This window comes from Artemia sp. Qi Xiang Cuo, chromosome 1 (assembly GCF_049724085.1).
Source record: "Artemia sp. Qi Xiang Cuo chromosome 1, ASM4972408v1, whole genome shotgun sequence".
Classification (NCBI taxonomy): Eukaryota; Metazoa; Arthropoda; class Branchiopoda; order Anostraca; family Artemiidae; genus Artemia; species Artemia sp. Qi Xiang Cuo.
The window spans coordinates 13036561-13048905 of record NC_142794.1 but is presented as its reverse complement, the minus strand read 5'-3'; the positions used below and the strand labels follow the sequence as shown (position 1 = coordinate 13048905).

Here is a 12345-nt window from a genome sequence, read left to right as displayed (position 1 = left end):
TATATATATATATATATATATATATATATATATATATATATATATATATATATATATATATATAATATACAGAGCTATATAATAGTTATCATTCATAAGTCCCTTTTTAATGAAAAAAATTGGTACTTGTTAAGAATCCAGAAAACACGCGAAGAACCGCATCTAGAATCTAATGAAATCCTAATGAAAAAACAGGTTTCCGCTGCCTTGTAAGTTATTGCTCACTCCATGAAAAATGTTTAAACTTTAGTTTTTTGGGGTTGAAGGGGCAAAAAAAAGGTACCTAGGTTAGGTTAGGGTACGTACTTAATATATGCTATACTTTACCATACCCCCCCCCCCCTTCATCTCTGCACTACAGCAGAGTTTTTACGATTTGGTCCGTTTGAAAAACTTCTATCAAAATGAAGGAAAGTCTATTTAGCCCTGGAACACCAGCAACTGTTTTTCCGAAAATTCCGGAGGAGTAGCCCTCCATTTCCAATTTGAATTCAAATCTGGTGTTAGGAATTTTGGCCTATTTGGTGAATTTCTGTTCAGATACAACGAATTTTAAAGTAGCTTTAGCCATAGAACAGCAGCAAATTTTTCAGAATATTTTGGAAGGATGGACTCCCAGTTTCAGTTTGAATTCAGCTCTGATGCCAGGAATTTTTTTCTGTTTGGGAAATTTCAATCAAAATAAAGTTTAAAGTAACTTTAGCCTCAAAAATCCAGCAATATATTTTTCGTAGTATTTTGAAAGGACATGCCTCCCATTTCCAATTCGAATTCAACTTTGGCGCCAAGAATTCTCTTCAATTTGAGAAATTTCTATCAAAATAAAATGAATTTTAAAGCAACTTTAGCCCTAGTACTGCTGGCAACAACTGTACAGTAGTTTATGTTCTGTTTTGTTTGGATGCTTATGGGTTATAAACATGGGTGCTAATTTCGATCAATATGATTGGCTTGAATCTCGACAGTGTTGAAATAAGTTTCAGTTCACAGATCCAGTGATTGCCAGTCTGTATGAACAAGGATTTTGGACCCAATACAGGACAGATGCTAAACAGCGCTGCAACCAAATATCCAATTATATTAAAATTATAAATTATATATCTAAAATATTTCCAAAATTAATAACTAAGTTATATATATATATATCGATATATAATTTATATATATATATATATATATATATATATATATATATATATATATATATATATATATATATATATATAGACCTATATAAAATTTATATATATTATATATTATAAATAGAATAATATAAATATAAAACTTATATTTAAATTTATATTTCTATGATTATAAAATTATATATCAAATTAAATAAGATCGTCATGTACATTTTAAAAGAAACACATTTTGAATTCTTGTAAGAATTTTCTTTTCACATAGCCAAAAACAGAAGAGTAAAAATAGAAGAGAAGGTCAACATTGTTGAAATCATTTTCAGTTCAGAACTGAAAATGTTCAGAAACACATTTTGAATTCTTTTTTAGAAATTGCTCTATCACATAACAAAGACAGAAGAGTACTTGCATTTTTGGGAAATTTTCTTGGAAGTGGGGATTTCGGTAGTTATCCGGAAAACGATTAGAACTTAGTCTTTTTCAAATGAAAGTGCGCTAAGGAAAGTTTTTTAGGCTGAATTTTCTGCTAGCACTTTCCCCGGGAGGAGGGATTTGCAGCGGGAATGGGATTATCCAGAATAAATTTTATGGGTGAGGGGTTTAGCCCGTGAGGGAGGGAATATTTCAGGGAGGGTCAGCCAGATTTATTGGCATTATGTGACAAACGATCAGAAACGTAACGATCCTTACTTTCAGTTGAAAAAAACTTCTATTTTTAATTCTATTTTTGCTCTATCACAAAAACAGAAGAGTACTCGAAGCAGAGTCAGGAAATTGAAAAAGTCAGGAGTATCAGCTTAACACTTATTTAGTCCTAAATGAAATTTAAGCTTTTTTGGGTAAATTTTGTTTGCGCTTAAAATTCGGATGATTGACTACATAAGTAGATACATAAGATACATAGTGACTAAGTAAGACTACTTAAGTAGAACTAACGGCTCTACTTCCTGCTAAATGTCTTTCTTATTCGAATAGAATTCTGTTCCAGAAACAAGCCTTGGGACGAAAATATTCAGATTGATTAAGATTTTGAGGTTGTTACTTTTATTATGTATGATGGCAATTTATCTTATCGCCATCCTTTCGTGAGAATTTACTCTTGGGGGATGAAAAAACATTAAGTGGGCAATAATTTTTTAGTATGGAGAGTATCTGTCTTTTGTCCAAAAAGGGCTACAAAATGAGTGCTGAATGGGCTAGCAAAGTTTGTTTACCAGTGATTCCCGTCGTAGCCTAAACATTATCATTATAAGATCTTTATTCTTTCCGATACGTAGTAGCGCTATTTATATACCTTACGCCATCTATATTCATAACATTGTTAACTCGGACCCCTAAAACACCTCCAGATGGAAATGTCATAATACTTTCAAACCATTTCTCCCTATTGATTCCAAGGAAACGCTCGTTTTTGTTATTTACCTAACTTTAAAAGTTTTGTTTTTGATCAACATGAAGGATTTGATTTTTTTTTTTATATGTTGACGTTCGTCTTAGTAATTCCAGTTTTTTTTTTGTTAAAAAAAATTTCTTTATCATTATGATTCTTTTAATTTCTTTCCTCTCCTTGATACAAATCTTTTCGCAATAATTTGTTCATCATGATTGTTTCTTTCCTTTGAAAACTCTGAGTGTTTTTTTATAACACAAAAGAAAATGTTTTATTTTCATAATGAAAAGATTTCTTACTTAATTAAAAAAGAAATGTATTATTGCCTCATGCTGTAATTCTAAAATCCTGTCTCGAAAAAAATATCCTCTTTCCCATGAAATACACAAATAGTTTTTTGTTTTTATATGTATAAATCGGAAAATTGGCCCCATCCCTAAGAAAAGAAATAACCACAATGAGAAAAAAATATATAAGATACCACGCCCGATGTAGAAGGGATAGAAAGTTTCTTAATGTTGTTATTATTTTTTTTTCTTTTTTTTTTCTTTTCATGATTTTTAATTTCTTTTTACTGTGTGTAGGGAACTTAAATTAATGAAACTGTTCAACTTTTTGTTATTCAGCCATTTTCCAATCGCTTGACTTTAGTTGAAACCGGAAAATGTAATCTTTTTTATGTAGATTTTATTATAATAAATTCAGTTTAATATAAAATTTAAAAAGTAATTTTTTAAATATTGTTCAGTCTTCTTCATTTCCTAGATACAAATCTTTCCTTTTTTGATTTTTCAATTTCTTTTCCCAGTGATGTGTTCATCTGGATTGTTTCTTTCCGTAGAGTTTATCTTTCCCTTTCTTTCTTTTCCTTTCTTTCTTTTTGCCCTTGTTCATCGTTCATGAATGGAAACCTGTTTATTGTATGTTATTTACCCTATTTTAACCGCTTCGTTTTGGGTACTTATATGTACATTTGTGTTTTAAAAAATTCAATCTAATTTGAAAAAGTGATTTCTTTATTCTACTTCATCTTTAAGATAAAAATCTTGCTTATGTATATATATTTTTAGAGTCTATTAGAGAAGAAAAGTTACATATTTATATTAGATCGTGCCTGTGCACAGTTTGAGCCGGATGACCCACAATACATTCGCGTGACTCGTGATACATATAGTCACATTGAAAAACATGAGGATTTCGATCTTTTGTGGTCAACACGACACTATGGACCTATGGTGTTACATCTGACAATTGAGAAAAGAATAGATAGCTTAATAAAGACGCTGCTTATGAACTTGAAAAGGGAGGATGTTGCAGATCTGATACAACTGTATAATTTTGTTCATCATGGTTCCAGTCTTACGACTACTGTAGAGGATGATATGGCTTTGTTAAAGGTATTCTCACTTTTGCTGTTTATTATATATATATATATATATATATATATATATATATATATATATATATATATATATATATATATATATATATATATATATATATATATATATATATACATACATATATATATATATATATATATATATAGTATATTTAATAGCTTAGATTAAAGAAGACTATATTATCGGAGGGGTGCTGCGGAAAGTATGCTAAAATGTTCAGGAAAATATGATATAAATCAAGGAAATCATGAAATATTGTGAGGGGTAGTGTCCAGGTGCAATTTTTTTTTTTGTTGAACTAATTTTTCTTTTGTTCTTTTCTTTTCTGTTCATTTGTAAGATAAAGGAATTTTTCAAATTTAAAGTTCTGTTGAAAAATCAGGATGAAAAATTATTGTTCTACAATCGGCGAAACAAGAGTAACCCTACAAAAAAGGAATAAATTTTAATTGCTTACTAAAAATTTAATTTTATTTTAAAATTTTAACTAAAATTTAGTTTAGGTTTTAGTTGCTTTGCATTGGAATATTAAATTTTCACAACTATTGTTTCAAAGTATATCGTTTCAAAGTTTTGTCTTATCCTAAAAAATGATTGCTAAAATGATATTTGAGGAATAGGCCATTGTTGTCTAATCAGTTTTTACTTCAGATGTACAGAATTATAGCGTCACTAAATATATATTATCTGTCTAATCATATTTTATCGCAACAGACAGCGAAAACCACGTATCTATTTCCCCCCTACTTTACTGCATTCCATTTAGCCGGTTTGAAATACATGTTTTAGTCAAAGAATTACTGTACTGGTTGTCCTACCCCTGACATTATTTCAACTTCCACTAACAACCCATCATACTTCCTAGCAAAGAATATCGGTAACTAATAACAGTGGAAACTGGGGCTAGTGTCAACAAAAAAAAAAACTATCACCGCCATCTAGCATCTGGCGACACGTGACTTTTTTCAAGTTTCGTGATCATTTTTCTGTTAGGAACTGTGATCAAATGCTTACTACTGACCTAATTTTACCAATTAAACTAACTAAATTAATCATTCTTATTATTGCACTGAACAAAATGCCAAATTTTTCCAAACGCTAGGTGATGTTGATAGTTTTTTTGTGGACATTAGCGCCAGTTGCCACTCTTATAGGTTACCCATACTTTTTTTTAATCCCATACTCTTTGCTCCCTCTCATGAAATTACTTCACTTTTTACTCCCTACTACTTACTTTACATTCTTTCTTATGACCTCTTTCCAACCCACTCGAGGGTCCTACTTTTTGTTTACCAATAAGCACGTTTTGCAACATATCATCATTCATTCCTAACATGTGATCTAACTGTATTAGTTTTTCTTTTTTCATAACCCTAGGAATTGGAATCCTGTCATATTTTTCATATAACTTACTGTTTTGATGTACAAGCGTTCAAAGGAATACCTTTAACTATTCTAAGGCAATTCCTCTGGAAAATTTTAGCACATCCTCAGTTTTCTGAAGTGCCGATGTTTTAGAGCCATGCTTGAAAATTGTCATTACTGTACTTTCTTGTATCCTAATCTTACTCTGTGATCAATATAGCTTATTGTAATTAGTTACTGATTATTTATTAAATAAGTGGAATTACTATGCTCTTTTGAACGTCGCATGGACAGCAAAATTAATTTTTTGCGGACAATTTGAAAATTGGAAATAGTGGCCAGTCTAGTGATCTATCATTCCTTCTCAATATGCCTATATGCCTAGAACGCCTACGGCGTTTCTGTTGTATAAAAAATTATAGTTTGGATGAAAAAAAAAGAACATTAAAGTTAAAAATCTTGCTGCTCCATAGCATCTTTTAAGAAAGATTAAAAAAAACATTTTTCTAAAGGTTTTCTGAAAATTCTTAAAAATTTCTACTTTATCCTGACGCTTCTTCTTTGGATTGGTATGGAGACGCTTTTGCATAATCTCATCACCGGAATTCCAAGGTTTATAGTAATCTAATTCTGGTGTTTTTAGTAAGTTCGGTATATTTTAATCCGCAAAAGGGAGATTAAATAACTGCTATCCATTTTGGATAATACTGCTATCCATGTTTTGTGTGAGGCATAGTCATCGGATTTGTTGTAGTTTTAACTATTTATTGACAAAAATACATAAAAAATGTTTATGCACTTTGTAGTTTTTTGTACCCCCCCCCCCCCTAGAAAAAGTAGTATCTTTAAGAATGGTTCTAACAGGAAGGTTTTTACTTTATCCTGATTCTTGTTTAGTATAGAGACACTTTCGCAGAATATCATCACCGGAATCAAATTTCGGATCCTGCAGCGGGTTGCTGCAGCTTAGTTCGAATTCCGGGTTGTGTATTACTAAGGAGAGGTCAATCCCCTTCCGCCATTACATGGCAATTCATCCTGATACTACTTCTTGTTTGGATTAGTATGGAGACACTTTCGCAGAATATCATCAGCGGAATCAAGTCCGAGCCCTGCAGTGTACGCTACTATATGACAGAAATTTATAATGCTAAATAAATTCACCAAGAATTGTCTATTCAGAAACGAAGAAATCGCAGCTTATTGAGCTCTGACGCATAATAAGCAAATGATTTATTAGTTTTCAATAAGCGTTATTATATACGCAATTCGATAATTGTAATTGCCTATTGAACAGGAAAATTAATTACGGCGATATTGAGTGCTGGTTAGTCCTAAGAGTGATTTTTGTCATTCTTCTAAAAAATTTTCAGAATCTAAAAAATTTTCATAAAAAAATACATAAAATTTTTTTTTCAGAATTATTCAGAATTCTAAAGATTCATCGTGCCTTGCCTACTCCACTTTTTACATCTACACCGCATCCATCATCCTTACTTGTACCACTGCCTTGGTACGTAAGGGATATCCACTTCTCCATTTTTTGATACCTAAAAAAACTTGTTCCTTCTCTGATATTCCTAATTGATTTAATCAAGTTTTCCGATCCTATAGAATTTGGCAAAATGCAGATGTATGGTTTTTGCTGTCTACCAGTAATATGACAATACTGTTGAATGTAATGCTTAGGATTTTAAGCAGGCGCGTAGAATTTTGTGTTAGCATTGCAGTGGTAGGAAGATTATTATAGTGTTCCAAACTAGTCTATCATTGTATCATTGGAATGATTTTTCAAGCCCCCTTTAAAAGTGCATGCCTCAGTTTTACAAAATCAAATCATAATCCCAGTGGTAGTAAAAAATTTGACGAAATGCAGATGCATGATTTTCGTTATCTACCAGTTGTATGGCAATACTGTTGAATTTACGACTCAGGATATTAAGTAGACGAATAGAATTTCGTGCTAGCATTGGAGGAGGAGGAAGATGATAATATTGTTCCAAACTAGTCTATCATTGGAATAATCTTTTAGGCTTCATTACTCACAAATAGAAAAACCATTTTTATAAAATACAAACGCTGCCCTTCTTAAAAAACTGACATTTTTGCTAGCGTGCAGCATAACTCTAATACAAGAATAACTAATCAAAAAAATAGCAAACAACAAACCTGACTCTTTCAACAATATCATTTCCATAACAAATCCATACCACATCCCTCTTCCTTAAAGCTGCATTTTAAAACTGTAAGTCTAGGGTGTAAAACATCAAATCATATTCCCAGGGATAATCAAGTTCTGATGAATCGCAGTTCACTTTGGAGATCACACCAGAAGTTATAGCAACTGGTGCTTTTAACTGGACGGATCCAAAAGAAGATATCTTAACGATCATGCACACTTCGTCGACCATTGGAACAGGATCGATCAGGGGCGTAGCTCCAACCTTTTTATTGAGGAGGCAAGAGGGGTCCATATCCAGTTAGTCTAGGGGCATGAGCTTTATAATAAATTTTTTCTCCAAATTATTGGGGGGCAACTGCCCGTCCCCCACTGAATCGATGCTTCAGGGATTTAAAACTTAATTAGATAAATGGGACTAATCTTTAATAGAAGGGTTCAATGGCATTCCTAAAAAATATCCGCAATTTGAAGGCATTAAGAACAACTAGCGCGTCTGACGGTGTAGCTGCCACTTTACAATACAACGGAAACTTTCCGACTTAAATTTCCCAGGTCTTCCTCAACGTGAAGAAACTCTGTTGTTTCAAGCCTTTGCCATAAACACATTAGTTTAATCATGCTTGAAAAACGTATGATCCTGCAAATTTGATATTTACACTTTAGAACATTAGAAACAGTGGGAAAGTCAATATTGGGAACTTAGTTAAGGCTATTTGAAATGTCGTCGGAAATTTAACTGTAAATCTTCTTCCTGGAATTGCGCTTGTAAAATGGGAATGAGTGAGGAAGCCTCTTCTGGGCTATCTGGACAAAGATTCGCCAGCGTTGCCAGCTGAAAATTCTTTAATATTTTTTACATCAACAACCTGAATGACAACACAACACATTATGCACACTTCGCTTACCAGTGGAAAAGGTTCGATTACTACATAATGGGCGTTTGATTTTACAACTCGTAATGCGTTTTATTTTTGGACGATTCACCTGTATATTTATTTTCTCAACACACAATTAACAAGGTAGTTTACTAAATTACTAATTGTATTCTTTGATTTCAGGAGTATATAGAAAAGGATTCGTTAAAGAGACATCAATTAGAGTTAGCGCTCCAGAGCTACCAAGAGTATTTGAAGCAAAATCAAGAAATTGAAAAATCAAGAGTATCAGCATAACACCTCTTTAGTTTTTTTGTTTAGTATAATTAACGAAATAATGTTTATTATCAACGGTTGGATGTTTTAGTCTGTCTACTATGGTTCTATCTTTTGCCCTATTGTATCATATTTTCAGCGGAGGTTCTGGCTTCTCCTGCGGCCCGGGAAAAAGTTCAATTAGCGCCCCCCCCCCCCGTCACCTAAAAACTTTCAGGCCAAATTTTAATAAAATTTTCATTTATTAGAAAAATTTTCGTTTATTTACAAAATTGTTCATCTATTTAAATCGGACTTTCTTTCTTTTTATGGGGAAATACATAGGAATACTGAAAATTTTTAGATTCAATTTGCTTAAACTTTCTACCAGCTGCTAAATAAAAAATGAATTTCAAAAATTGCAAAATTATTATAAATATTAGAGGTACTTTTCAAGATACGAAAAAACAAAAATCAGGATGAAAATATAATAGTTCAGAAACAAATCTGTTGATATGTTTATTTAGAAATCAAGTCATTCTTACTTTGTCCGTTGATACAAGACACATAGGTCGAGGCATGCCATCCTTTAGGACCGTGGATTTCTAGGTCAACATTTTTCAGGTGTTCCTTCGGGTCAATATCATCCTTCCTGTGAGAAGGGATAATTTCTTGATTACACTTTGAAAAAAGCTTTATGCGTTGTTTCATTGCTATACAAGGAACAATAGTTACTGATGTACATCATTTTCTTTGTTTTTTTTTTGCGATGTATATCCCTATTCTTAACTTCGAAAACTTCCTTGAAATTATTCAGAATGAACGTACAGAAAAGTAATGCGTCATGTATTTTCTTTTTCTAGATTACTCTAGATTTCTAGATTACTCTTGAGATTAGCATGTAAGAAGGAATTCGTTTCGGTGGAGGGGGCCAAGTTTCAACAAACAGGAGGATCACATGAGCAATATGGGGTAATCTTGAGATTTGCAGGGGGACTTGGTCTGTAGCGTTTCCCACGTGCATGAGTGATTGCTCTGATTCAATGATTTTTTACCCATAAGGACTATTGTTAAATCGTCTCCCATTGCACCATCTCAAAGTTTATTTTTGTGTTAGTGACAAATCTTTGAAATAAGTAATCAAGTAGCTTTTTGACGAAGAAATACTACTTTGGAAAAATTATAACCGAATTTGCGAAATAAGCTAATGGTCCGTTCAGACGCATGGAAAAACTGATAAAAAAAACTAAACGGTAGGAGGGGAAGCGTGCAAACGATAGGCGCAAATATTTTTCCGAAAAAGCAGATATCATTTACTTGTGCAGGATAAAAACTAATGGTTCTGGATAAGAATCGCTAAATCTCGAACATTTGCATGCTTAACAGTTAACATGCTTTCAACTTTCAAAAATGCTTGCTCATTTGAGCTTGTAAAATACGAAAAACCAACCGGTACCATAGGGAAACTAGAAAATTCGTAGTCCACAACCGCTCAAGCTTCCCCATGCATCTGAACGGGCTATAAGAAAAGAAAGAACCCTTGTTTCAGTGATAAATAATTCTTGGAATCCTTGGTTGTCCAAAATAAAACGATATTAGTGCAATCTTGTCAAAAACGGGCCAGATATCAATTATGTCTATTTCCACCAAGCGGAATTTGAGGAATACGTCATATATTACTTGTCTCTTACCAAGGGTTTCTGTTTGGGGGTACAAAAAACATTACAAAACACGTCTAATTTTTTTTGCATTTTCGTTGCGTTTTAACGAGTTATATAAACTTTTCTTTTTTTGGGGGGGGGGGGGGGTAGGAACTTGGAACTCCTAATTCTGGATATGACCTTGCTCTTACTGTTGGGATGTAAACTATCAAAAAGGAGATGATCTCCATTTTTAAAAGCCGAGATAATTTATGCCACAAAAACGGTATTAGTTAAAAAAAATCGAAAGAAATCAAATCCAGCAGACGTTTAACCAAAATCGTCACCTAACTAAATCTAGTACCTTTCGCTTTTGCCCTGTGGCATTTTGCTATACATTAAATTTCACAAACATGTCATAAATATGCCCAGGGGATGTTCACGCAGGAAGACCAAAAATATACATGATGTATAAAATTTCTTCCCCTTAGTCTTGTCAACACTAAACTTCAACCTTATTTTCACAATTTCAACATGTAATACTTGTGACGTTTACTTCTGCAAGGAAGTAGAAGTAAATAAATAGCTAAATTTAGACAAAATATACAAAAAGAAACTACAAAACGCCAAAAAATTGTTCAGTTATTTTTGTTACTTCAGTACAAGTAAGGCGAAAATCTCGGACAGGGGTAGGGGAAGGGTCAAACCAGGTTCCCGCGGGTGCGTTTTTTTTTTGTTTCTCATATTAGCCATTTTTATGATAACTAGCTGAGGGGAAAAAAATCTACATTTCAAATATTGGTTTCAATCAAATGCCGTATTTTATTTTCCCATTCTATATCAGCTTTTTGAAGACTACAAGTTCCGGGAAAACATAAATATTTATATTTAAGACACTTGATTCAATCGTTTGCCTCATTTTATGGTATTTTCTTTTAGATAGTACCCATTTTGGAGGCCAAGAGTTCAGGAAAAAACCGGCAAATGTGTTGAAACGATTTTTTAGGGTAGTGCAAGCAAAACTTTAACACTATGAATGGGAGTTTGAGGGTAGTCGCAGTCCCCACTTCCTTCTAGGCAGGGTAAGCTCTGCCTATTCTAAGTTGTTGGGTCTATCTTAACTTTTGCATTAAATCTTGCTTGATTTCTCTTTGTTTATATTATGCACGAAAATGTAGCTTTTGTTTTCTTCCATAACGGAGAAGGCCCAACCGTAAATCGTCACTTTAACTATACTGAAAAGCCATAATCTAAAAATGTAACAGTCTAACAGTCTAGTACACGCATTTAGTACTCAAATTTGAATATATTAAGCAAGAAAAGATGAAATGCCTCCGTCAAAGATATTTAAAATTCTAAAACAACAAGTCTAAAAAAATTGAGATTCTGTCAAATTTACAATCTGACAGACTGTTAAAATTATGTTCAAGGCCAAACCAAACGAAATATGTTCTAAAACGCTTTCAATACATAACTTCCACATTTTATTTAATGCACAAGCAGTAGTTTTATCTGGAGTTGGGTAGAGGGGCTGAGTCAGGGGTCTTTGGAGCACGTGCCCTCAACCCCAAAAGGTCTAAAGTTGAGCTAATTACAGGGGTGAAGGGACAAACAGTACCATGGGGGACCACAAGTTTCGTTTGTGTCCCCCTTGTTCAAACATTAATGCTGTATTCGTCCGTGGTTTAGTAAATGTGACATTCTTCTTCTCATTTACCAGGTTTGGTGTCAAGTTTCGACTATTTATATTGGTTTATTTCGACAGATTGCCTAACTTTCCCTCCTGTTTTTTGACAAATCCCTAATGTTAAAGGTTTTACTGAAACCGGAAAACAATATTTACAAAATAAAAACGCTGTATTTATGAAAAAACTGACGTTTTGGTTAGCGTGCAGCGTAAGATACTAGCCAGTTCGCCAACTCTAATACAATAATAACTAAAAAAGAAGCCAAACGACGAACCTGACTCTTTCAACAATATTATCTCCATAATGTACTCATACCGAAACCCGCTGCCTTGAAGCTACCTTTTAAAAAGCATACCTTAGTTGTACAAAAGTAAATCATATTCCCAGCAATAATCAAGTTCTGGTCAA

The 12345-nt window shown here is 32.9% G+C and overlaps 1 protein-coding gene across 3 annotated transcripts in view; it reads left to right on the top strand.

The window, feature by feature from the left end:
• Positions 1–8707, top strand: part of LOC148956019 (small ribosomal subunit protein mS22-like) — a 39849-nt gene extending 31142 nt beyond the window's left edge. For all 3 annotated transcript variants that reach the window (XM_089089634.1, XM_089089804.1, XM_089089716.1), the window contains exons 6-7: positions 3600–3926; positions 8538–8707. In XM_089089634.1, the coding sequence (XP_088945760.1) occupies positions 3600–3926; positions 8538–8651 (441 nt within the window). In that variant the 3' untranslated portion in view covers positions 8652–8707. The remainder of the gene's footprint in view (positions 1–3599; positions 3927–8537) is intronic.
• The last annotated feature ends 3638 nt before the right edge of the window (positions 8708–12345 follow it).